This window comes from Motacilla alba, chromosome 1A, assembly GCF_015832195.1.
Source record: "Motacilla alba alba isolate MOTALB_02 chromosome 1A, Motacilla_alba_V1.0_pri, whole genome shotgun sequence".
NCBI classification, from domain to species: domain Eukaryota; kingdom Metazoa; phylum Chordata; class Aves; order Passeriformes; family Motacillidae; genus Motacilla; species Motacilla alba.
In genome coordinates this window covers 59,959,781-59,986,539 of record NC_052031.1, presented here as the reverse complement: position 1 = coordinate 59,986,539, position 26,759 = coordinate 59,959,781, and the positions used below count along the sequence as shown (strand labels likewise).

The 26,759-nt window shown below is 42.6% G+C and overlaps 1 protein-coding gene across 1 annotated transcript; it reads right to left on the bottom strand.

Moving 5' to 3' along the window:
• Positions 1-74: 74 nt before the first annotated feature.
• FAM180A (family with sequence similarity 180 member A) lies at positions 75-24,593 on the bottom strand. The gene is made up of 3 exons (XM_038155665.1): positions 24,309-24,593; positions 3,325-3,425; positions 75-3,023 (listed from the first exon to the last, which is right to left on the bottom strand). Exons 1-3 carry the CDS (start codon positions 24,382-24,384, stop codon positions 2,682-2,684), a joined length of 519 nt encoding a protein of 172 aa, XP_038011593.1. The 5' UTR covers positions 24,385-24,593; the 3' UTR covers positions 75-2,681.
• Positions 24,594-26,759: the final 2,166 nt, after the last annotated feature.

The window sequence follows — 26,759 nt, the reverse complement described above, 5'->3', positions numbered from 1 at the left end:
ATAGTAAATCTACTGCTGAAATCAATACAATGCAAAGGCAAGGACTTTTTTTTTTTTTTTTTTGTAGAATGTTTTTATTATTACATTTTGAATCTCTGTTAAATTAACCTGGGCAGTCCAAGCACTTTCCCAAGGAATAAATCTTTTTCTTACATTACACACAGTAAAAGAAAGAGGGAAACAAACTCATAAAACCTTTATTTTCTGTTGAGAAGATAAATGTTTCAGTTACCAATTTGTAAGTATGGTAAGGTATGTATGCCATAGGGAATTATAAGACATTAAAAATTATCTGTAATTCTCTTTTATGGGATATTTTATGATTAGTAAACTCTGCTGGGCCATCCTGTTGTGGGGCGAGGTGAATGGCTGAGAAGTATTTCTCTGATTGGTGAGATAGCAATTAATATTTGCTCTAGTTCTCTCATAGCAATTAATATTTGCTCTAGTTCTCTTTCTGGCGATTTTTGCAGACTTGGAGTAGTTGGTTATCAGGCATTTATGACTTGCCCTGGTTCCAGGCCCTTCCAGCAAGTGGTGTTTTAGGGAGCCAAGAAGCAGAGCTGGAAAGGCAGTGTTGAACTCTGTGGCACTTCCCCTCCATGTGTTTACAAAGCCTGGGGGGAAGAAATCACAAGCAGATCATCAGTATTAAAGCTGAGGGCTCAAAGGGCATGTGGGCAGGAAAGCAAGGCTGCTTTGGGGGTGCTGAGCTCTGTGTGTGCAAGCAGAGGAGACAGAGATATTTGTGACCCACAACTTTGTGCCTGAGGTTTGCAGTTTCCTTTGCCATCTGCCAAACAGGCTTTGAAGATGGTCAACAAAATCCTCCAGGCACAAAAGAGCACTTACACGCTTGTGTGTCTAAATGAATGTGCACACTCAAACACACAAATCCAGAAACTCCTGGGAGAAACAAGACTGAGTCTGTCTTTTATAAGCCCTTTGTCCACTGCTAATGCCATGGCCAGACTGCCCCAAGGCTGCTGTGCTGCCCCATTCCCACAGGTGTTTGCCAAACCCAGTGCTCTGACTGCTCGCACTGTGCTCTTTGCTGTGCTTCTGGGTGGATTTTTTCAGCTCCAATCCTTGAAGTACCCCTGTTAAGGGACACAGAAGATTTAATTCCTTTTGCTCAAGTGATGCAAAAGCAGTTAAACACGATTCAGAGCTTGGGCTGGAATCCTTAGGTCTGTTTTAGTCTCGGGGATTTGTGATTCGGACCTGCATCCTTAATATATTATGCAATAGAAAAATATAGAATGATGATATGAAAGGATGAAATAAATGTTCAACTATTTTCCCATGGTCTGGAAGTAGAAGCACCTCTAATATCAATAGAAACACAGAGTTTCTATCTCCTGTGCACAAACATTAGGGGGTTTGATTTAGAGGAGTTTGGATTTTTGATAGCTAGTCATCCTTCTGACAAAATAGATCTCCTTTTTCTATCTATTTTCCGTTCATGACTTTTTTGGGAGTTCGTTATAATTGGTTGCAGTATTTCTACAGTTTTTCCTTTGCTGCTCCCAACTTCATAATTCGCACCACTGAATTGGTAAATAGCCTTTTCTGCCAAGTGGTCAGATGCAATTGTTCCCTGACTGAACAATTTGGGATTCTTCTACGTACTCAGCACTCATGTGCACACACATGCATGAACATAGACACACACACACAAACACAAGGATACTGAAATGAATATACAATTTACTGTTTAAAAAAAGAGCCACAGTGCCAAATTCAGCACCAGGTGTGTTTTAATGCACCTTCCTCCCTTGCCCCAGTGGGATTCTGGAGCATAGGTTTAGATGACCTACGTTCAAGTGATAGAACCAGGAAAAATGTGTCATTATTAAATTAAATAGGGCTTTTGTCTTGCCTTGGATTCCACTGAGGACAAATACATGTTCCTTTCAAAAAAAAAAACAAAACCAAAAAACAAGCAGCAGAAGCAAAGTCATGTGCAAATAATGAAAGAATCATTGCAGACTGTTTGGAAGGACAGCTCCAGGAAGCGGGGAATACGTTCACAGGCATTGTTTGCTGCTGGTCTTCACAATGCCCTTTGTCTTCTGAAAATGTTATTGCAATTAAACACTGGCTCACCCAAATAAATTGAATCAGAGGGTGCTTATTTATGAGAACATTTGGAATGGATAATATGTGGCATAATTTCAGAAGGCTGACAGTTATGAAACCTCTTCCTTTTACAGTGGGCCTTCATCTCTGTGTAATATTCTTTTACTGGCCAGCCAAAACATGAACTTGTTTCCCCAGCTAGGAAAGCAGCACTCCCCAGCACTTACACACCAGCATGTGAGCACAAGCACAGTATAAATATACAAGCACAGTATATTTATGTATTGCTTATAGGAGACCCAAGGGATGAATCAAGAGTTTGCCTGAAACAAGGGTCTGTCTGGTTGTGCACCAAACTGCCTTCTTCTCCTGTCACAGAACGTGCCTCCAAGCCAGCACAAAAATCGAATTCTCAGGACTGAAGACGTTATTCACCCTTTAGCATGGAACTAGTAAGCAGACTCCACAAGAGGGAGCCAGAAAACGAACAATCTTACACGAAGCAGGCTATTAAACTCTTTACAGAATAAAGTGGTGGGCGTGCTACAAGGTGTCCTTCACCAACCAGAGCAGGTGGCTGAGCTGCTGCTCCCCTTCCACTATGAGGATTGTTTGTTGTATGGGAGCATCAAGTCGTTCTTTAGGGCTTTGTAGAGATTGACAAAGGATTCAGCCCAAGTGTCTTTCTGGTGCCCCTGGGACTGAGCAGCTCTGTAGGCCGTGTAGACCATGGTCAGCACTGTCCTTTCAAAGTCTTCCTTCTTGAGGACCCTCGGGTAGGAAGACAGCCTGCTGCTCAGCCTGCGGATCTCTGTGATGCTCTTGGGGATAATCTCGTTGCAGATGGTGTCAAACTCAGCAGCCTTCCTCAGGGAAGCCAGCTCCTCATCTTTGATGGAGATCCTCTGACCTTTGTCAATGTCAAGCTCAGCTAAAAGAAACTGGTACAAAATCAGAGCACAGAAAGCTATTTATTTTCTCCAAGAGACTCTAGACAGAGTATATGTGAATTAACAACATGTCCTTAGGTCTTTAATTTTTGTCAAATGGAGACAGTTGCACTGTCTGGAGGTGGGGAAGACCAGAAAGTTGCTATGTGTTCCCACCTTTCTGGTGAACTATCACATAGCCACAGGTTTACTGCTGGGGTGAATAAAAGTGACACAAAGCCAGAGAATGGATAACCCCAGTATGGGCAGTACCCCCAGTCTTGGTTAAGGCTTAAGACACCATATACTGAACCTCATAAAGCAGGACCACATCTTCCAGCGAGTTTTGTAACACCGGGTTGAGGAAGGCAGCTGAGGACCTCTTGAATCGCTGAGCAGCTGGGAAAAGCATAGCTGGAAAATAGCAATGGGAAAAGACAGGTTCCATAAGGTGACAAACACTGACAAGAAGCAGCATTTTTCAATAGTAGAATCAAGTAAAAAAAAATGCCTCCTGCAAAGTCTTACTGTACAGTATGGCCTTCGACTGTAAATGAAATGTCTGGCAGGGATTGCTTTGACCTTGATTGACCAAGGATGGAGGTTAGCTGGATCCATAGGGTGCCTAACACAGGGTGCTTTGTTTTCCAAGCCTGGGACTCTGAGTTGCACTGTCAGAGGTGAAAGGAATAATGATAATTGCAGCATTAACATTGTCTGAAATACAGTCCCTTTTCCTGGATGTGAAGGGGGAAATCAGTACTGATACTCAACAAAACCTACTTTATTTGGTCCATTCTTCTACTGTCATGCTTCTGAGAGTCTACATTTCTCCTGGTTTCAATTGCCTCTCCTTATTTATTAGAGACAGAGAGTAACCAGAGAGTAACCAGCTCATCTGCCCTGGGCATTTACACTTGGAAAGAGTGACTCATCCAGATGTCTGTGTCACTTCACTGAGCCTGTTACCAGCTTAGGCAAGGCAGCTACATCCAGTGAGGTGAATCCCAGCTTAGTGTGACTTTAATACTTTGCAGTGTAATAACTGGAGAAAACAGAGCCTGCTACCATCAGGTGTCTGTTCACCACTGTGAAGTGCACTACAGACATTGTCTCAGGGAAATGAGACAGGAAACATATGTACAGTCCCTGAACTCAGCACCCCAGTGAAGTAGAGCATTTGTGGAATCAGTGACCTGGACAGTCCAGGGTATAGAAAACATCTGATGCAAATTTAGAGAAGACCTAAAGGCTTTGAGTTATTAACCAGGTTACAAACCATCCATGTACTGTTAAAAAAATCTAAATTACTTTCAGAGCAGAAAGGAAAAAAACTTTGTTTAATGTTTTATTTGTATATTATTTCGATTTTGATGTTTGGGTAATCATAATTTGAGTTTGTTGGATTTTTTTTCTAACATTCAGGAATAGGAAGGGTTTGTTTTTAACTTGTGCTTATGTGACTGTTGGTATGTTTCCCATAAACTTCACTTCTCAACTTTAACTCTGTTTGCCAACTGATAAATTTGGAAACAAGTCTAAGAATAAAGGAAACAAATCCCCCAAATTTTGATAGGCATTATGATTCCTCTGACAAAATTAAGATTTTTTAGAGTTATGAGTAACATGTATTAGAACATGCAGCTTACTTTGAATTTTTGGAAGGTTTCAACCCATCCTTCCTCTACCAGATTTTTTCCCCATGAAACATTTTCACTAAATCAATTTTGCCTGGTTTTGCCAAAGTTCTTGTGATGGATTTTGCAAGCTGCCTGTAGAAAACCTGAACATCATTTAAAGCTCTCTCTTCTAGACATTCAAAAAAAAAAAAAAAAAAAAAAAGCTGAAGCAACTGTAATTATTTGTAATTATCTTATGGAAAAGTTGTCCCAACTCTCTGACTACATGGTTCATCAGACAATTTGCCTCTTTGGGGTTACCCAAGCAGATCATATATATGCAGTTTCTTCCAGACTCTGTACCCTAAATGCTTCCTGCACCATTGGCAACTGCTGACTTTGTTATAGTTTGGCTTGTTAATTCTAGTGAAGCAAGAAGAGAGAAACCAGAGCCTCAGGACCTTTATTATCCCGCACATGGAAAATGAATCACGATGATGCTAGGTATGAAGCAATTCATACTTGAAGATAGAAAGGGTATTTTGGCCTTAAATTAGCTAGGGAAAAGGTAAAAGATTTCATTGAATTGCAATAAACCTACTGTAGTTAGATAGAGTAGTTAGGATGGGTTTCAGGCATAGCTGCTCCATCCCTGATGTTTCCCTCTCTTGCTCAGAGCTTTGGTGAGGCACACTGGAGCTACTCCATTTTTTTCTCTTGACAATTCAAGGATACAACAGAGTACATGTGAAGCACTTGAAACTTCAAGCACTAATTGCTGAGTAATTAAAACTTTTATTACCGGGCAATTAAAACTCTAATTACTTAGCAGCTGGCAGAAATCCAGTCCATAATGATGATTATTCATTTTTATCCCTTTTAGCTTTTAGATGCCCTTTTGGTGAAAACACCTTGAGAGTATGGAATACCTCTACGTCTGCAGATGGTTTACATCTCAAATATCCCCTGAGCCATGGGAAAAGTGTCTGCGGCATCTTGCTTCAGTGCTCTTGTGCTTCTTGTCATAACACTGATTGCTTTTAAGCTTCAATCCAAGCAGAGATTCCCTCCATGGAGCTGAGCTGGGAACCACCAGCTTCAGCCCCTCACCACTCACTCAGAAAAGCCACAGCAAAGGACTCACACAAAAATGAATGCCATGCTATTGACTCAGTACTGGCCCACTTGCTGAGTCACAAGTAACACTTCAGACAGAAGAAGGGTTTGTTAGGAGATTCAAAGGGCTTGGGCTGCTTTTTCGTGAGAAGGGATTTTTATGCATATCAGAAGCATGCCAGCCTCTGTAGCACTGATTCCCTCGTCTCATTATCTCGTTCCCAAAACATATTAAAGTTTGTTATATTTCTTGGAGACTCTACTCAGAAAGTCTTTTGTATTTGTCATGGTTATCTGATTTTCTTGATCTGCATTTTATTCAGTCCTTCCTTTTCTCTTTCTTCCTGCTCAGTAGTCAAATCCTTCCACCATCACTCCCTCCACAGTCCTCTCCATGAATTCACGAGTTCCTCCAAGTCTGGATGAGCACTTGGAGCAAGCACTCTGATTTTCATTGTACTGACTTAACACATGTGTCAGCTAAGTACAAAAGCTGAGATACTGAAAGATTTCCAGTCAGTTTCTGCATTTAATGATTGCAAATTCCACTTGAAGCTTTTTTGCTGACTTTTACTTCTTCCTGCATTTACTTCCATCTCTTACATGAGTTGTCTGGGGACATCAAGGAACAGTAGAAGAGTTTATCACCCTTTACTAATTTCTTTTGCAAGGGACTTCTCTATAAAGCTCTCAAGCAACTGGAGATGCAGAGTGATGTGCATTATTATCATATTGCAGCCAATTCATTTCAATGGCAGTAGCCATGAACATCTAAGCAGCAGAGATCCCCAATTAGTATTGACAGAGAAAGCCCAGCCTAGTGATCTTTGAAGTCAGTGGAGAGTATCTAATTGATTTGTTGTTTTTATTTCTCTTACAAATGTGTTAAGACATCTCCAATGCAGATATGGGTGCTTCTGTCTTAAGGGCTGGTCAGTCGTGTAACAAAAAAACTTATGATTTGCAGATACAAGTTAGGAAAAATAAGCTTTTCATTGTCCTTACTGAAAACATCTTCTATTGTATATCCATATATAACTGCCTTGCTCATCCTCTTCAAAATCCCTTCTGCAGAGGAGCCTTGGGAGTTCTGCCTTGCTGCCTGCTCAGGGCTTAGGGCTCAGGGCTGGAGGTGGAGCAGCGAAAGCAGCATATCTGAGCATAGCCACCCCCTCCAAGCCTCCCTGCCTGGCCCTGCACAGCCTCATCCTGTGCCTGGAGTGCAGCACTGCCTCTGCCTGGAAGCTGCAGGCAGCCCACACATCTCCTGCTAAGGGTGGTTAAAAGTGCCCTTCAAAACTGGCACAGAAATCTCCATTTTCTTCTTGCTGCAGGAGCCCATCCAACCTCCTACTGCTCTGTTGACTCAATTCCATTCTCCAAGGCTCTTAAAAAAAAAGCCATGTTTGCCAACTCATTGACCTGCTTCTAACCACTGAGCTAAAGCATCTTTAAGGCTTAAACAAAACATCACATTTGAGGCTGACAATAGCCTCATTTTAAAGATGTTTTCATCTCTTTTAAGAGATTCTGCCAGAATCTTCTGCACTTCATTAGCCGTGTGGTAAATATTTGTGATCCTCTCCCAGGTTTTCCCTGCAGTTTGATTGGTGAGGGTACAGATGTTTAGTTTTGCTTTCCAGTTCATGCATCTGTTCATTATTTCCCAGTTGCTTCCTGTGCTGTGTTTGCTCAATAAGCACAGAGCATAGCTGCAGGAGTTCTCAGTTATTTGTGCATCATCAATGCCCTTTTCTTCCCCTATGAAAAGGTATGAAGCACAATTTGGGACCCGTGCAGACCATGCTCCAAAGCAAGTACAGCTCCCCAGGGCTCTAGGGCATGAACAGTTTAATTGGGGTTGTGACTCAGAAGGAATGATTTTGATTGCCATCAGAGGCATGGGAAAGAGTTATCTCTTTGCTTCAGAAGGACACCTTTCATGAAGGACAGGAGGAGAAGAGGAACAAGAAGGATTTGATTCTTCAAGATGGATCCAAGTGTTTGACAAAGAAAAAAAACTAAGCACTGCCCATAAAGTGATTGTAAAGGCAGATACATTCGTCTTTATAATTAATGCCATGCAGAAAATGATGAGAGGTCGAGGCTGACTGAATCTATTTTGTTGCAGAGACTGCTGGGCAGATCCTAGAAGCTATTGTTTTGGATTTTAGGACAAATGACTGAAATGCTCACAAGAGGATTCTTTACTGTGTGGGCGACTGCACACTGGAGCAGATTGTCCAGAGGGGTTGTGGAATCTCCTGCACTGGAGATATTTTCAATTGTCTGAACACAATCCCGTGCCATGTGCTCTGGGATGACCCTGCTTGAGCAGAGGGCTGGGAGCAGGTGATCCACTGTGGCCCCTCCCAACCTGGCCCATTCTTTCTGGATGATTCTATTACTGTGTGTGCGAAGCAAAGGTTTGACCTCTCCTTGCCCAGACTGTGCAGAAAAGAAAAGGACACAAGTGTCAAAGTTTGCATACATTTGAAAAAAGCTTTTGTTTCATGTTTCTCTTTGATAACCTTATTTCTGAGGGCTTGCAGACAGACCAGAAGTCTCTTTTATACATAAAGAACTTTATTTCTGTCTAATGACACTTTGGTGGATCCATGCTGAGTTTCTTCATTGCTGGAGTAACAATTCACTACTTGAAAATACCTTGAAAATGGCACCTTTTACCATTCTGCAGTGGCATCAAAAGCTTCACTTACACCAGGGTGAGGGGATGCTAACCTGTGACAGGTGTGTCCGGCAGTGAAAGCGGTAACGTAAATCACAAAAAGGGCAGGATTCTTAGAGCATTAATGTGTTTTATGCATTTTATTCCTTGTCCTGTGCTTGGCTCATCCCCAGAAGGATGCATCTTCACCATCTGCAAGGTGTTTGCACTGTCCTGGGCCTGCAGCTGTTGTCAGGGCAGCACATGAGCTTTGGCTACACTCCCTCACTTTTTGCATTTCTATATCAAAACTGCTATATTAGATATCATTGAACACTTTGTCCCAGTGCAGGAGAAATTGACGGACTGGGGATTTGGAGGAAGAATAAGGGGCATAAAATATGGGGAAACACATACAAAATCCTAGAAAGACAAGGAAAAAAACCCCAAAAAACGCTGCAGTGCTACAGTTTAGCATCTGAAATTTGTGTCTGGATTTGCGGTTATTGACATAATCAGCTTCTATGACAACAAGTGCAATGCAAAGACTTTTATCCAACTTTGATACATTTAAATCTCCATCATTGGGGGATTAAATCCCAGTGCCCATTAGGAGAACACAGCAGTGAGATGGAGAAAACATCTTAATTACAAAACAACATGAATTAGCACATGTTTAAAAGCACCTACCAAGAGAATGTGCCTCTTTTTGCCCTCAGTTCATATCCTTGCTATGTTAGCTCCTAAAGCTAAACTTAATTCATAATTTTTGACTAAAATTGAGAATAGACATTAGCATCATATTTAGTTATTAAGAAAAAAAATGGTTAAAGGAAAAGCTTTGTCTTGAAAAGTTTTGTTAATAAGGATGTAGGAAGTAGATCTCCCTAAGAACAGAATACTGTTCTTAGGAAAAAAAAAAACCACAACAACTTTAAAACACTTAAAATTAATAGCATATTGTATTTCATTCCATAGTGCAATATATTATCAGGTTTTTTTCACAGTAAGTTAGATTTTACCAATTTACCTCCTTTTACAGAAACAAACACATTCTGAAAGCACGTCTCAGTTGCATAAAACAGAACTCATTCCCACATAAAACTTCTGCCCTTCGTAAATGACCAGAGATGTGTGAGATTAGATTAATGTGCAACAGAATTCCCATTAAAAAAAAAACTAGAGTGGTAATAGCCTGTCTAGCTACTTGGCACAAGTTAGAAATGCAAAGGTACATTAGAAGGACCAAAAAACCATTATGCCTGCAGAAATGGATATTGCTAGAGAAGAAAATGGTTCGCCTGAGCCTGTATTTGTGAGAGGTGAGGATATTTACATTCATGACTTAAGTGAAATGGTTTCAAAAATATCCCAAGCACCAACCAACTAAAATGGTCTGAGAATTTATTCCCTCACATGAAATTTCCATTATGCAGCATTTTCACCTGTTCCCAGGCTGAAACAATGTATGCTGTGTTATTTATTCAACCCTTGGTGTGATAAGGAGCGGTCCCCACCTGGAATTATTTATGCTCATAAGAAAACATTCCAGTCAGCCAGGAGAGACCTTTAATATACTGAAGTCACTGCAGAAGGTGTGAAGAGAAAAAAATGCACACAGAGAAACTGAAGGAAAGAAGAAGTGAAATATATTGTTTTCTTATCCTTCAGTTTGCTGCTATATTAGCACAAACTGGAATAGACTATGGCAGAAACTGTGTAAGTGAAGGGCAGTAATAAAGGAAAGAAATATCAACCCTGCTCCACAGGTTCAACTTATAGGCAATAAATAATTGTGGTAACACAGTTAATTTCAGGCAGAGTCAGGAAATGGCCCAGTACTTTATATTCCTGTCTTCATTGCAGAGCCACCTCTCCTTCCCTGTCTTTGTTGCTTACAATGGTTCTGATCCAAGGGAAAGACACCAAGCAGTCTTAATTAAACACATTTGAAATACTTTCCTATTTCACATTTCCTCGTTTCCTACAAATGAACAGGCAGAGGGCTACAACGAGGCTCCAATCTACTTCCATTTCTCCCAGGAAGCAGCAGAGAAGGGAGGGAGCGAGGGAAGGAAGGAAAAAATACAGCAGGGTGTTTGTGTTTGGTGCTGAGCTGTGGGAAAACACCCAAGGAGCAGAACGAAGCATCTGCCTCTGCTGTTGAGCAATGGAGAGAGAACAAAGGATACCAGAGCTCTGCTTCATGGGAAAAGACAGAACTGCAGCAGCTCCAAGAGCTTCCTGAATGGTGCTATTGCTGCTCAGGAAGGAAAGCCCTTCAACACCAAATCACTCTCACCGGTTGGTTCTCTGCCCTTTTTATATCAACATCGCAGAGCCCAAAGGGGTGGACTCAAGCCATGCACCACCTCCCAGGTACGCATTTCCTCAGAGCTGAGTCACTGGGCACGCAGAAAAGGTATTCATTCAGTAGTTAAGAATGGCTGGGTTTCCTTTGTGTCTTGGCAGGCAGAGGTGACAGCTTGGCCAGGGTTTTGCTGAGCCTGACCTAATCGAGCTGGAGCTGCAAGGGGCAGCTCCTGCCTGGCGCTCCCTCCTTCCCTTGGTGCTGACACCGCTCTGAGTGGCCACACAGGCAGCTGAGCCAGGAATCTGCCTGGTCATCAATGAAGGGAAAAAGCAAACAAAAAAACCAGTGCTGGTTTTTAGCTGTCTCACTTCACAACACATCTGCTACGCCAGCAGCATTTCTGCGTGTGAGAAACTCCCAGTGCAGTTGTGCTCTGTTCTTGGTGTAGCTGGTGATAATTCAAGTCCTCAGATGACCTAAGCATGGAAATCAGCCCTGGGAGGAAAAGCAGAAGCCCTTCCTCATGCCTTCACACTCTTGATCTAACCACCAGATGGATAAGATCCTTTTCTTGTTGTTGATGGCCACCTCAACAAGGGTAGTCATTACTCCTGCTAGAGGAGAGGGCTGGCTGCAGGACCTTCAGCTGCCAAACACTTCCCCTTGTATGCTTACACCCCCCTGAGCTTTTAACAGAGGAAATTGAACTGGCAAAAAGAATATGTAAATTTTTTTCCCAGACTGGATGAAGAGAAAAGAATCAAAGGTCCAGTTTGAACCACAGACCTAGCAGGGAGTAGTATGAATTTTTTTTTCATGATCACATGACAGCTCAGAAATGCCAGGGACCCTGGAATTATTCACTTAAGCCATCTGTGATTGGTTTCAACTGGTAAATAAATTCAAGTGTCTGACAGTGGGTCTAGGAGCAGTCTCTCTATTATTTTATTCACATGTGAACTGCTCACACACATGAAACAAGGAGGTACTCCTCATCCTCACTAAGTATGACTATCACAGCTCAGAACTGAGGAGAAATAAATAATAGATTGACCATATCTTCTCACTCTAATTCGAAAGAACCAGACATGTCTTCCCTTTTTCTTCAGATCCCCATCCAAATTGAAATTAATTGTTAGGAAGTGAATACATAAATACCAGTTTTCTGCTTCCTCTGCTCTGGGATTTCATTTGCTCTTTGAAAGCAGGGAAACCCAGCTGCCTTTCCAGCTGTTCATTGAGCTCCAAATGTCAGTGCACCTGCTGGGGTTTTCTTAATGACACAAATATGTGCTGGATAAGAAAGAGAATAAATCAGCCTTGCCCAGAAAAAAAAAAGAATAGGGGTAATGGGTCCTTTTTCTAAAAAAATGTGTTATTTTTTGGAGGTAATGCCTTTTCAAATCATTGTATGATTTCTAGTAGTGTCAATAAAGGTAAGAAGTCTGAGAAAGGGACTCAAGACCTGAAGATGGATTTAGGTTTGTCTCTGAACTGGACTGCTACAGCTGCTTTGTTACATAAGCAGAGCATGAAGAATGGAAAGCTGGGCTGTATCCCTGGTGAGAGTCAGGGCAAACACGTTTCTCCTGGAGAGATGAGTGAGGATCAGCGTGGGAAGACATCTATTCTGTCAAGTACACACCTGTGAGCATGTCTGGGCCCTGTTATGGTAATGTCTGCATCTCTGTTGAAATAATATTGAAATGTTAGTAAAGCTCGAATATAATTCTCCACTAAACCTGATCAGTGGATTTCAATGTGTGCAGATGTGATGTTGTCACAAGACAGTCTTTGTGATATTGCCACAAACATAGCAAGAAATGTAAAGGATGAATGCAAAATGGGTTTGGTTTATAGCTGCATCCCCCATTTCACAAACACACATATGGGATTTCCATTTTACAAAAGCTGACATTTTTTCAATCTTCATTTTTACTCCAGACTCTCCTAAAACCTGTCTATTTCAAGATCTTTCAGGTTTCAAGATCTGCTGAAATAAAGCTGAGACTGACGTACAATGGATTCACCATTAAATACAGAAAGTCCTGCTAAAACTTGGAATGTTGCCAATTGTTCAAGGCTGCTGGACACTGTAGGTGAGATCCTCAGATGACTTGAGCTGGCACCACCAGCCCTATGCTCTGCTGGCAGCCAGGTCACAGAGAAGCCTGTGCTGTAAAAGACTAGCTTGAGATCACAGACGAGACAAGAACAGTTGAGTCAGGGTTACAGAAATCTTACAGCAAACAGAACAACCCAAATATCCTGTTTCCTGAGGAGAGAGACCTGAAAGGCACAAAATGCTGACAACTGTCCCTAAAGTTGATGGAAATTCAAAACCTTTCTCAACATCTTTCACTGTTGCAGTCCCTGCCCCTACAGGTGCCATTTCCCAGTGGCTCCCTGCCAATTTGTCACATGTATTTGATTCAGTGCTCTTCTTCCTTAATGTACACCCTCTTCTGGAGCCATTTGAGCTGAACTTTACAAATTTACTTTTACAAATAGATTTTGGCTTATGGGAAAATATTGTAAGTAAATGTTTAAGGAAAAAATGACCTCATCTTCTAAATTTAGGATGAATAAATTAAGAGAAAGGGAGGAAGGCCTGATTTCCACGAAACTGTTTAGGATGCTGCTGACTGAAACCAGCTGGGAGTCAGTTCCTTGGTTTAACTCCTCTGTGTGTGAGGGCTGTGTGTGAAGGCACTGTTACCGTGGAGAGGCACTTTAATTAAGATGCTGTGATATCGTAAATCTCATCCTGTTGTTTTCTACATTTGGGATTTCTCCTTGCTAGCTCAGAGACTCTGAAGCTTGCATAATGAAATGAGCTTGCCTAGCAAGGTTTTGCTGGTGTGTGGGTTACGTCCTGCTAGCGAAAAATCTTCTGGTCCATCTGCTGTCTGTTGCTTTGGCCTACAGAATCACTCCTTGCCAAAGCTGGACTTCAGCATGTGATATATCTGCATGACAGATCTTCCTCAGCTTTTTAGTGATGGTGACCTCCCAGGTAAGCTTATAGACACCACCTGGTTATGAATATGTGATTGATGCCCATCTTACATCATCTTCATATGATTTCCTTTTGCCAAGTTAGAGTAATCATTGTCTGAGATGCTGGAACACAGAGGTCATTTGTAGGGGTAGACTGACATTTAGTACGGCCACAAAATAAGGCAGGGACTACTTGTCTACTTATTTATAATTCCAAATGCTAGCCCCATTAATCTTTAAGTTCTGCTTTGACCTCTGAGTGCCAAGGATTAAGGATGGATGAAGGAGAATGAAAACTAGCTTGTCATGGCTGAGCTCCTTGGATTAGTAGCTGTTAACCACTGTGGTGGGTTACAGACAGGCTGCCATGAGCACGCTGGCTTGTTGTGAAAGGAAGGCTCAGAAGGTGATTTATAACTTTGCCTGAATAATACATGTGTTAATTTGTCAGCAACAGCATCCATAGGGAAATGCACTGGGCTTTGGAAACAGCTCAGTAAAGCACAGTTTGCTCCAAGCTGGAACTGCAATGGGAAGGCCTGACACTCTTTTCCACCTCAGCAGGCAGACATCCAGGGGGTGATGAGCTCCAGTCTCAGGTCCGGCTGAGGATATATCATATCATGGCCGGTAGCATGAAATCAACCAGGAGGGAAAAGCTTCTGGGGGAACATCACAAGTGGGTGTGAAAAGCCAGCTGGGCATGACACACATTTCCATCTTTGAGAATGAAAATAGAAAGGGAGTATTTAAGACATGTGACAAGTTGGTTACGTTGCCGAATTTGTGCAAGTAAAAACTGAGCTCTTTGCCTTGATGGTGATATTTTACTTCAGAGTCCCTCTATGTTCCTTTGGAGGATCTAAGTACACATGTTTTTCAGCTCTGGCATTCCCTTTGGCTGGAGCACACTGGCTGTGAGCAGCACGCACAGGGAGCGGGGCTGACAGAGCTGGGTGCATGATGGATTGATGGGCTATGGCACATGCAGTTAGTCATTGAGGGCTTGAAGGGCATCCAGAAATTCCCAGCAAGTGTCCAGCAGCCAAAAAAAAAAAAAAAACAGCTTCTGGCTAGAAAAGGGGCATCTTTCTAGGGAAATACAATTTGTTATGGTATCCCTAACACTTAGGTGTTTACCAGGCAGATTCTTCAAAACCAGACTTCATCAACTGAAGCCCACAGCACTTCCCTGCTGTGAACATGGAAAATGCAGCACCAAAATGCAGCACCACTACTCCCCAGCCTGTGTCACTGCCCCATCTCTCAGTCCCTCTGCTAAACATTTCCATCCTGCTCTGCCTTCCTACAGGATTCTCTCCATCCCTACAACGCAGCAGTGCCCAGGCCTCAGCCAAGTGGCTGCTGTCTTCCCTCAAAAGAACAGGATGGTTTTAGGGAGAGATCAGATGCTGTGATGCCTATTCATTTCACCCTGGCTTTTCCCAGATGTTCTGTGTGTTAACAGGCCACATCATCATCATCCTCTTCTGCTGGAGAGCCCAGAAGAACAGGCACAGAGTGTCCCCTGCCACTTGGGCCTAACTGGGGCTGGTAGATCTGATTTTTGCTGATTGCCACTGATTCCTGCAATGGGATAGCCCAGTGTGGAAAAGTCTTTGGATACTTTTCTATCCTCATTCCTTTGTGAGGACCCAATTGAGCTTTATATTTGCTAAGCACAAGTCAAGGTAGGGCAGCCCCTTTGAGTTCTGTTTATTAAAAACCTGGCAGTAGAAAGCAGCAGAACAAATAGTGTATACATTTTTATCACTAAACTATTACCTTCCAAAACTTTCTGCCAAATTGGCATGGTAATCTAGGAAAACAGAAGTTGCTGCAACTATGAAAAATAGATGGTTTCACTCAACACATGCTGTACTATATTAGGAGGTCCACAAGTAGTGTTTAACTGGAAATGGAGTTTGTTCGGTGCCAAGCCATGAATAATTACATAAATAAAAAATGAAGCATGTTTTAAATGTCTTTTATTTTAAAAGAGGGCTTAAAACATGAACGCTTCTCTGAGACATAAAATCTGTGCTTAATAAATAAATTCAATAAACACTTTGTGTTTCTTCAGAGCCAAGCATAAACAAAGAAGTAATGTCATGGCTGTGAGCATTTTGAAAACCAGGGAGGAAACTGAGGGCTTTCAAAACTTGATCCATCCCTCCAGGGACTGATAAGGAACTACAAGGACTTGTGCAGTTGTGGTGCTGTTTCTTATGACTGATGTTAATGGGAAATGCTGTAGCTCCACAGTCCTGTAAAACTGCAAGATTCCTGCAGCTTCTGTGGAATAAAACCAGGCTGTTTCTTGGGCAGTGGCAAGAGTCTTTTTGCCTACATAGTGTAGAAGATCAAAGGGAGGGGTTAAAAAAAGTGAAGAAATCCTAACACACTGGTGATTCAGTAGCAATAACTTTAATTTTTATACTGTAACTAGAGGTCAATTGCCCAGACTGGAAGCTCTCAGTATCCTGGTAGGATGAGAGCCTGTTGGGGACTGGAAGGTCCTGCTTACATGAGAAAAAGGCAGAACCAGCTCCAAAGGAAAGCAACCATTCCAAGAGGAATGCCTGAGAGGCAGATGGGTAAGATGGAGACCAGCTGTGACAGATGGGCATCTGCTGAAGTGTGGGTTCAAATGAGGAAGCATACCGTGCTGACAAAGGAGACAATGCTACTCTAATCTTGATGTGGTGCCCTTTAATATTTTCCATCCATATTTATATGTTCTCTCGCTTTGCATCTTTCCATTATCTTAATTTTTCCTCTCCTGTATACCATTTTTATTTTTACCTCCGCCCTTTTCTTTCTCAGCTTATCTGTCCTTTGCCTTGGTCTCTGTCTCTCTCTTTGTGGCTCAAACGATCCCTGCCAGATTGGAAAGTCTCTACTTTTCCCAAGACAAAGAAGAGATCAGAAGCATCAAGGTCATTTTTGTGGCACACCACCACCTGCCAAATGGATGGAGATGATTAAATCCCAATGTTCTGGCTTGCAGCAGATATCCACATCCAGTCCAGTGCAGCTTACTCTCTTTACAATTAGGCAGGGGGCAAGGGGGCCAGGCAGGTGTTACAGAAGACCCTGTGAGTTTGGGTCACCAACGTGAGACTGAAGCAGAGCATTGTCCTTCCACTGTCCCATTTCCTCCCAAATAACCTCTGAGCACTCAACAGCTTATTTTTCCCTTTCTCAGCATCTTTATTCAGCTACCCACCTGGCTCCTCCTGTGCAGAGGGAGACTCAGTGGTTTGGAACCTGGCTCCTGGCTGGTGACCTGCTTCCCTGTGGCCAGGGAGGAATTTCCAGAGAACCAGTGGTATGCAGGCTGCTCTCAGGGGAACTGGGGGGCTGCCAAACCTAACCAGCAAACTGGGCCAGGAGAGGCCTCACATATGCTTTCACCAGAGGAAAGGAATGTTTGTGGAAACTGGGAGTAGTGGAGCTTTTTTAACTTTGCTTCTCTCCTCCTCCCACTCTCAGCCTCCAGCCCGACTGAGCCTGTGCTGTGACAAGCACTGGGACAGGAGAGAAGTGCAGACAGGTTCTTGCTGCAGCCTGGAGCACCTCAGGGAGGGTGAAGGGGGTTACTGGCTGAGCCTTGGTCATAGGAACATCACAGCCTGTGCTGCAGATTTGGGCTGGTTTAACGTATCTGAATGAGCAAGCATGCTGTAGGGGATAAAGCTGCCATTGCAACTCCCAAATTAAACAGGATTTGGGTGTAATGAGAGACAGGCACATACAGGATCCTTGCATTGACTTTCTTCCCTTCCAGTTAGAGGGAAAACCCAAGAGATGACAGTCCCCTTGGGGTTTTTCATTTGTGTTAAATAACAAGTGTCATTTGCAGCTTATTCTCAAGTTGCCTTTTTTTTTTTTCCTTTTAATGATGCTTTGATACATTTCCCCCTCTGCTTCCCAGCATCTGCTCTCTGTACAGCTGACCCTACATCACCTTCACCCATGCCAGTGCCATTTTGCTGAAAAACCCTTTAAATAACAAATAAATACCTGATTTGGGCTGGAAGATTTTTTAAAAGCAAGGGAACGAAATTTCAGATAATGAATTGTGGCCTCTATCCTGGGAGCAGAAAAACTACTGTTGACTTTTGTCATGCTGGTTTGCACACTGAAATGCTTTTAAAGTTAAAGCAAGGGCCAGGTTTGTGCCCTTCAAACCAAGACACTCCCACAGCTCCCTGTTTTGCTGCAGCCAGGTCCATGGACCCAGCTGGCTTCTCTGCATCTTGGATGGACTCAGCTCCCCTCAGCAGAGCCCCTGGGCTGCAGGGAGATTCACAGAGCCCTGGCTGTGCCTGTGAGCAGTCACTAGTTCCTCCTCCTGAATTTGCCCTGTGGGTCCTGTCCTGCCTTGAACCCGGGCACAGGCGCTGCTGCAGAGTTAATTGCTGCCCCACTCAGTTCTTCACCTCAGCAATTTACATCTTGCCTGTCACCAGCGGAATAATCAGAGCCTCTGCAGCCTGATGATGTTCATTAAGGCCTGCTGGCTTCCCTTTAATTCCATTGTACCATTCAGTGCTTCTGACAGGATTCCTTTCTGCGTGAGAAGTCATTACACTCCTGCTGGATTTGGCACGATCCACCCCAGGAAAACAAGAAAAAGCACTTTATGCTTCAGAAACAGAATTAAAAAATAAAATAACTACAGCTATTAACAATACACAGGGCTAAATACACACACAGCCATCCTGGGGCAAGGCAATTAATGACTATTTACCCCACAACAAAAAGGGATGCTAATATTTCCTCTCCTTAATTACACTGAAAGTTCTCTGGAGAAGGACAGATTCTTTTTTATTCTGTGTGTTTGCATAATGCCAGATACCATTGAGGTGTCTGGGCCCAGCAGTTAAGGTGACCAGCAGGGGACTCACAGTGTTTTTCAGTCTTTGCATGAGCTGTTTCACTCATCACAGAGCTGCCTCACCTCTGGAAGAGAACACTGACTGATCAACAGGCACTAAGAGCAGTGAGATTGAGCAGCAGGTTGTTAGGGGTGAGCTGAAGGGAGCTATTTCCAGGTGAAAGCGGAAGGAGGGGCTTAAAGGGCAGGAGGTGCTTCCCAGATGAGCTTTGTTGGGGCAGGAGGAACTTTGTGCAAACTGATCCAGATCCCAGGACAGCTCCATCCCTGAAAGTGGGGCAAATAGATGGGACACTACAGCATGCAGGAATTCTGAGAAAGATGACCAAAGTGGCAGCAAATGTCCAACTGATTTGGCAGTCCTCAGTACTGGGATGGAGCTGGGATCACCAGGAAGATTCTACAGGTGCCACTTTTAGCAAATAGATCTCATTTGGTCCAGGACATATCAAAGAGAAAACAGCTTTACTTCTTGTTTCTTCCTCTTTCTGTTTACTCAGGTTTCCTCAAAATTATCTAGTTCCTGTCTCTTTTTAACTTTTACTGTGTGAGCAGTAAGCTTTAGCCATTTTTTGGCTGCTTCCTATGGTGAATAAAGTCTCAGAATCACTTGATCCTTCCTTCCTAACAGCATGACTGTTTTTAAAGAGAACAAAATCTATCTGTGATCTAAACTAAAATGTGAAAAACTTCCATAATCTATCTTCCCTCTGATTTCATCAGAGTTTAGCATCTTTGCCCTAGAAGAGATTGGAAACTTTGATTTTTTAATTTTTTTAAGCATCCTTTGCATGTCTTTCATGTTCAGGTATCCACTGTGAATTCTGATTCAGGGATCATCCTCCATGCAGGTTAAATTAATTAAGTCTGCCCCTAAAGGAGCATTTGGTGACTCAGGACACATTAGAATGGATTTTGATTACAGTCACAGCCCTGCCTTACTGGATATTTATCCTGCCATGGTTAAAATCCATTCAGAGACTCTGATATTCTAGCTACCTTTGCAACACCAAGCAGCTTTACTAATACCTAATCCCTCTCCAGACCTACTTTAGGAGATGCCTTCGTCTCCTCACAGACCGAGTTGCAATATTTGGTGCCGAAATAATTTGCGTCAGGGGACTCCAGCCCACATATATGCATTCCCAGGAACTCGTCAGACTCATGGAACAGACTCTGGGTAAGTGGGAAAAATGTCTGCAGGACATCAATCACCTTTTGCAGCTCCAGTGAGGTTGTTGGAATGGGCTAAACAAGCAGGGAAGTTGGGGCAATTGAGGCAGTTTCCCAAGTGATCACATGAGAGCCAGAGGAAAGGAAAATATTGCATTTTCCTCATAAGAAGTAATGTTCTTTTCACAGCCAGGCTTAGACAGAGTTGGTGCTGTTCCTTAGCATTTCATCTCTTTCATTTGCACTGCACATTTTAAGAATTGGATAACAAAGTCTTTATAGAAATTAAAAGAAGTTGGATAGATCTTACAATTTAAAAATTTCTGGTAGCTGGACCAGCGGATGTAACTTCTTTTTATGCTTGGACCAGATCTCTGGAAACCTCGTCACATATCAAATAACACAGACCATAACCTGGTTTACTGAAGGACCACTGGGTACCTAAATGTGTATGACCATTGACAATTTTTGTTGCAATTACAAGCTGTGTTCAGGCCACATTCCCTTTGCTCATGCTTTCCAAGCCAAAAAAGTCACCCAAGAGTTACTGTTGGTGGTGGAATCCCAGAAGTTGCTCAAGCAGGGAGAGCCTGGCTGTAGGGATGCAATATGAGATGCAGCAGGGAAGAGAGGGAAATAGGATGAAAAGGAGTGGGGATAAAGGGCATGTTCTAATTTCTGAGGCACTCAATCTTTACACATACAGCAGAGATCACCAGCAACCAAATGACCACAGAGATTAGAACATATCAAACAGTGCTTCCTTAAAAAAGTACTGGCTGGCTTTCTAGCAACAGCCAGTCTCTCTTTCTCTTCTACACAGTCTTCCCTCTCCTGGCACTGGAGAGCTGCCAGCCTGCTCAGGCTAAGCCCACAAGCAGAAGTAGCAGGCCAAAGTTGCTCAGGCAGCAGCTGCTCCACCAAACCCACAAACTGAGCTCCCACCATACCAGAGCAAATACTAAGAGTCTGCAATGTTGTGAGGAAATTAAAGAGGCTGGACCTTCTGTTCTTTCAAACAATTCCTTCTGCAGAAAACCTTTAAGGAGAGCAGACTGTTCCCCTGGTGCTCTCAAACAGCCATTTCACTCTCACCAGCCACTGGAGACTGGGTAGAAAATAATGCACATGGACCAGATAGATCTGATGGGACTGTAGTGATGCTTTTGAGGTCTGGAAGGAAGAGCACAAAAACTCCCCAAAAGCAGGCAACCTCTGTGGTGCTGATATATCCTTTTGACACTGATGGGTGATGACCTTCTACCTTCTTATTTTGTGTCTTTTAACATTTCCTTTTCCAGCCTCCACTGAGGAGTGAACTCACCCTTGCAGCTGCTCCTGCACTGTCCAAAAGCCACAATCATAAGAAATCTGCATCTTCCCACTCTGAGTAAACACACAGCAAGAATGCTACTATTTGTGTGTCCTATTTATTAGAATCGGGCAGCCTTTACAGCAAATAAATTCCTGCCAGCTGAGATGTGCTAGTAAGATTGCCTTAGGGTTTCTCCTCAAGGAGCAGACAACTCTTGTAATGCTCACAAGGCTGGCTTCTGCTCTCCAGTGGATTGGTACTTCTCAAAGTTTGATGGAAGCAACCAGCAAGCAGTGACACTGGTTGCCGTAGCTGCATGGAAGGGGTATTTTTGCTTATTTTTGTTGTTAAAACCCAGGATTTGTTCCTTGGTTTCTTCAGAAGAAACACCTCTTAAGATCTGAAATTCTTATTTGGAACTTGAAGAATTTATATAACTGCACCTCTGCCATTGCATAGGGAATAATACTTAGTCAGTAGAGACTTTTAATTACCTTTTTTTCTTTACCTTTTTTCCCTAGACAGGAGGGTCACAAAATCTGAGAGGATACTTCCATGCAGCTAAGCCTGCAAAAGGCTCAAGGAAACTTGAGGTGACGACAAGAAAATTATTTAATCATCATTCAGGATCTTTTCTTTGTTATTTTAAACACACCCATCCTAGGGAGTAAGTTTTGCCTGTGACTTCTGGACCCATGTCCACAGCTCAGTCAAGGCAGGCTGAGAAGTGTGTGTGAGATTTTTAATGCAAAAGGCTGAGGCAGTTTAAAAAGAAAAAGGAATGAATAAAGCCCTCTGTTTTCTTGCCAGAAAGGCTTATTTTTTCTTTTTTTCCCCCACTCATTGATACTTTCAAGCAAAAGGAAAAGGGAGTTGGGAGTTCCCAGTCAGCACAAGTGCGTTCATCTTTTCTCATGTCCAAGTTCTTCTTGAGCCAAGGCTTGAACGATTGGTTACAAGGGTTGGGGATCCCAGGCTGCCCCAGTGCTTCCCATGGAGAAATGGTCAAAGCCAGACATTGTTGTATACAATACTGACTGCTCATTTCTACTGCAAACAACAACTGCTGGCAATTAAAGCAAGACCTTTGCCCTACTGTTTGTAAACAATCTGGATGACAAGTCAACATGGAGATGATACACAGATCTGTCTTTCATTTCCCTCACACCAGATGATGATCTGTCTTTGCCTTTTCACTGCAAAACTCAAATCAGGACTCGGATAAGACTTAAATGACTGAAGGTTAACCTAAACAGGACTCGGTTGTCAGTTGTGGAGGGAGGGAAAAGCTCTGAGTGTGCAGAAGAATGTGTCATTGCTCAGTACTCAAATTTTATCCTAGGTTTCTAAGCAATTCAAAAATTAAGACAGCGCTTGGACCCTCTCAAGGCACTGCAGACTTGGTTGGGTTGACACACAGTTCAAGGGAGTGGAGGTTCACTGAAGTAGTTATTGCTGAAGGATTCGTGCCTCTAAAACATCTTTAGAGCAGAATAGTCCCAGTGGTTGTGGAAAAGAAATCTGATTTCCTCCACAGAAAATGCATGCACACACTATTTGTGACAACTGAACTCCTTATCACAACAGGGAATGAATCTTCTCTTCCCTCTGAAGCCTCCAAAAATAAGCCCTAGAGCTTCCAGCATGAAAAAAAAAACAAAAAACCTGCCTTCCCAAAAGGCACAATAGAGTTCTGATGTTTTTCTTTAAATATTCATGGTGATTAAAATGGAACTTTAATACTTGCATTAATTCCTTTTAGGGTTGTGATGTTGTTTAATTAAAATAAGTGTGTTAGCAAAAGTGAAGGACATCCTTAAATTGAATAGTGATTATTACATGAAATTGAACTCCTTTTCCTTAATTTTTTTCCATTTCTTGGGCAACAGGACATCATTCTTCCAAAGGGTGGAGCTGTGGGTTTTTTTATTAATATATACAGATCTAGTTCTCATTTTCTCACATTTTTGTGTCACCCGTGGAACAACAAATTCTTATCCACAGAATTACAGGATCTTCTGACAAATATTGGTGCTATTTCCAGTCTTATACCAGAAGAGAAAAGTAAGGTACATGCAGGTACAATGACTCATGCAATATCAGCCAAGAGTCTGATGAAAAAGTTGTGGAAAGGACCTGCCATGGTGAGTCCCAGGTCAAAGCCCTGCCAGTGAGCTCCCACTAAGAGGGATTTTTGAAAGGAATAATTAAGCATTGTAAGGAAAAATTAAGCAGCCTGAGCTGGATTGTGTAGCTCTTCATTAATTCCCTCAGCCATTCCCTTTCCTACAAAATCAAAACCAAACCCAAATGTCAGACTGGAATGGTACCAGCTATAATGAGGAGACTGGAGCAGGGAGGGAGGCATTTAAATGCTCTATTTTTTTTTAGCAGACTCTGGTTCCTTTAAATGTCTGTGAATCTCAATATCAGAATCAAATAAATCTTTTGGGAGGTGTTTCCTTTCTCCACTTCCAGCAGCTCCTGAACCAGTGCCAAATACCAGAGGAGAGAATAAAACCAAAAAAGGGAAAGTACATCATCACTAGCTTTAAAGCAAGCATCTCCTATGCCATCCAATAGTCCCCAAACATTCCATATGCTGCTGTCACACTTCAAAAAAATTACAAATGTGTCACAGCTGTGTATGGTCACATTGGTAGCTGAAGCCTGATAACACACCAGGTCACTTGCTCTGTGTTACCTGTGCTCCTCTGCCAGGGTAGGGTAGCAGCATTCCCCGGCACCTTGCACAATCCAGACAGTCTTTGCTTTACTATTGCCAGGTATCTTCCTGCTAGAGCAGATTATGCCACCTGAGACTGCACAAGCTTTCACTTAAAGGTTTCATAAGCTATATTTTTATTTTTTTGTTGATGCAGGAGAAAAAATTAGAAAGAAGAAAGGAAAAAGTGCAAGAATGTAATTTGGGTTCTTGGGCTATTTTATATATTTTAGTTATAATAGAACACATATATCATTTTACCTTTTTGCACGCATTAATGTGTATTTTTTATTTATCTGTATATTTTTATCTGACCTGTTTAACGGAGAAAAAAATTTCAGAGTTGGAGGGAAAAATTATAATTGTATATATATATCTAGAGACATGTATAATGCAACATAATTTGAGACCAAATCTACAACTCAAATTTTTCTCTTAAATAGTTTTTCAGGTTGAAATCTTACCTCTGCTCCATCTGTGGGTCACAGTGGCATAAGCACTGTAATAGAACAGCAGCAGCACCAAAGTCTTCCAAAGCATCCTTCTCTTTAAAATACGTATGTCTAGCTGTACAGTAGCTTTTTATTTTCCCAGCTCCCTTCTTTTCAAGAATAAATAATGGCTTTTCCTCTCCCCCTCCCCCTTTGCAGAAGAACCTGCCTGTTCTTCTGAGTAGAGCTGAAGTCAGCGCACAGCTCCTCTCCCAAACCAAGTCTCCTCGGGATCAGGAAACTTACTTTCACAGACAGACTTTGTTTTTATCCACATCTGGAATGACTCATAGTGCATGTGAGTTTGCTGGCAGCTGGGTGAATAAATATCATTACATTTTTGTAGTTGAGTTTCATTTGTTATATGGGCCAGTTGGAATTTATTTTCGTCCAATAAACAGCCACAAGGAACTTCATTAAAAGAGACTCTGGAATTGTAGCTACTCCTCTGTAACACAGTGGGGCTACACACTAACTAACCCCTGTCCAAGGCAAATCCCTCCCCTGGAATGATGGACAGCTGCCCTCAGACATTTAGGGAGTGGGACATGTGCTCTGCAAGAACATTTTGCTACTGTGATTCATATAATCACTCCTTTATTAAGAACATATCATGCTGCCTTTAGATTTCAGTTCTACGCATGACAAGTCCTGGCCTTTTCCTCCATTTGGCCAGTATGGATGACAGGAAAGGCCAAATCTTTAACTGGCTCTCCTCAATGGAACTTTGAGGAACACTGAACAATCCTAAGGACAGTCTACATTAGCCAGGCTGAATGTCTCCACATTCAGCTGAGAAAAATAAAGGCTGAAGCTAAGAAAAATAAAAGTCTACCGATAGACATCTCCTGGCTGATGCTGGTGCCAAGGAACACAGCCCTGGGAGAGTCTATCCCAGACTGACTCAGCATGGAGGAAGCTGCAGGTATCCTGCTGTCCCTGCCACAGCTTCAGCAGCAGCATCATGGGGTGCATTTTGGGAATATAGCACCAAAATAACAGCAGGCTGATGTGTGTTGGAACTAACTGATGAAAAATAGGAATACAAGGAGTATTTACAAAACCAAGGGATAGGGAATACTCCATTTGGTACCCTAAAGTCTAATTCTCTTTTTTTATAGGTGAGAGTAAGCCAGTAACAAACCTACAGACATCCATGAATTTATACTGGTGTAAAACTGGCACATAAGAAAGGAGACTGCAGCTCAGAAGGTATAAATAGAAGGATTAAGGAAAAGGATCAAGAGCTGGAATGACAGAGGGCACTGCGGCTCAGCATTAATGTGCACTGGCAGGAAGGCATGGAGAAAACCTGTTAAACTCCTGTGTGCCTGATGCCAACATCTGGCCTTAGCCTCAGTCCCCTCATTGCTCTCTGTCCCAGCTGAAACACCAACTGTAAAGGAAGGAGGAGGGTCAAATAAGGTTGTCTTGCTCAGGGCAATTCCACTTCTTTTCCTACATGCGCAGATTTTCCTATGCTCACACTGCCCCAGGTTACTCCCACATGAGCAGCACATGAATGCAAGACAGTATTTTACATGCCAAGGAGACGACAAAAGGTACAATTCAAGTGGAGGGTGGCTCACCAGCTCTCTCTAGATACACCCCTGTTACCATAGCATATGAGGGCTGGGTCTGAATGCAGGGTTAAATTTAGGTGTGGGCTCACTCCTGTGTCTGTCTAGAAATTACAGAGTTGGAGGAAACTGAGTTCTATCTTCCCTAGAGAGGGGGAGAGAGAGAGGATTATTTGTACTTTGTTCCGGTCACTTAGGATAAGATGAGCTGTTCTTAAAGGAGGTAGATTCAGTCATCAGCTTGCCCAGTTCTGGGGTGATGTGCATCAAGAACAATGACCCTAATGTCAGTAGGGTCTGGGAACAAGGTGTTTCAAAGTCAGGTAAACAAGGGAGAAGCATTACTTGGGAGGCACACTGCAGGCTTGAGAAAAGGAAGAAAATGATGAGAGAACCTAAAATCCTGTAGGGTGACAAAGGAACATCTTTACAGCATTATTTGGAGAGTGTGGATGGAAATTTCTGTGGTGCTGTATCATGTAATTTATTACATTTTAGGTAATAACAGCTGATAAGAGAGGATTAAGGAGGTCAGACAGGCTGAAACCCACCTAAACCAGAATTAGAGCCATGTTCTAGAGAGACCTTTGGAATGGCTTGTTCTTCTGGCTGGCAGCAATGGGACACTTCCTCTGTTTTTTAATTGCCACTGCTTTATATATGCAGCCTAGAAAGGTTGAGGAGAAGAGTCCTAGGAATTTCCTTGCCTGATTTCCTCCAGCCTCCAGCCTCTGGAGCAAGGATCCTAGGAGCAACAGAGGAGTTGCAGCTGATACAGAAGAGGTGTGTGGTAAGACAGATCAAAGGGATATGAGAGTATGAAATGATTACTGAGCTCTCCTTT

Excerpts from the sequence above, each read along its gene's own strand:
- FAM180A (XM_038155665.1), bottom strand. The coding sequence starts at position 24,384 with ATGCTTTGGAAGACTTTGGTGCTGCTGCTGTTCTATTACAGTGCTTAT. Across the intron at positions 3,426-24,308 it reads GACCCACAGATGGAGCAGAG|CTATGCTTTTCCCAGCTGCT; the intron begins GTAAGATTTCAA and ends GCTATTTTCCAG. Across the intron at positions 3,024-3,324 it reads ATGTGGTCCTGCTTTATGAG|TTTCTTTTAGCTGAGCTTGA; the intron begins GTTCAGTATATG and ends ATTTTGTACCAG.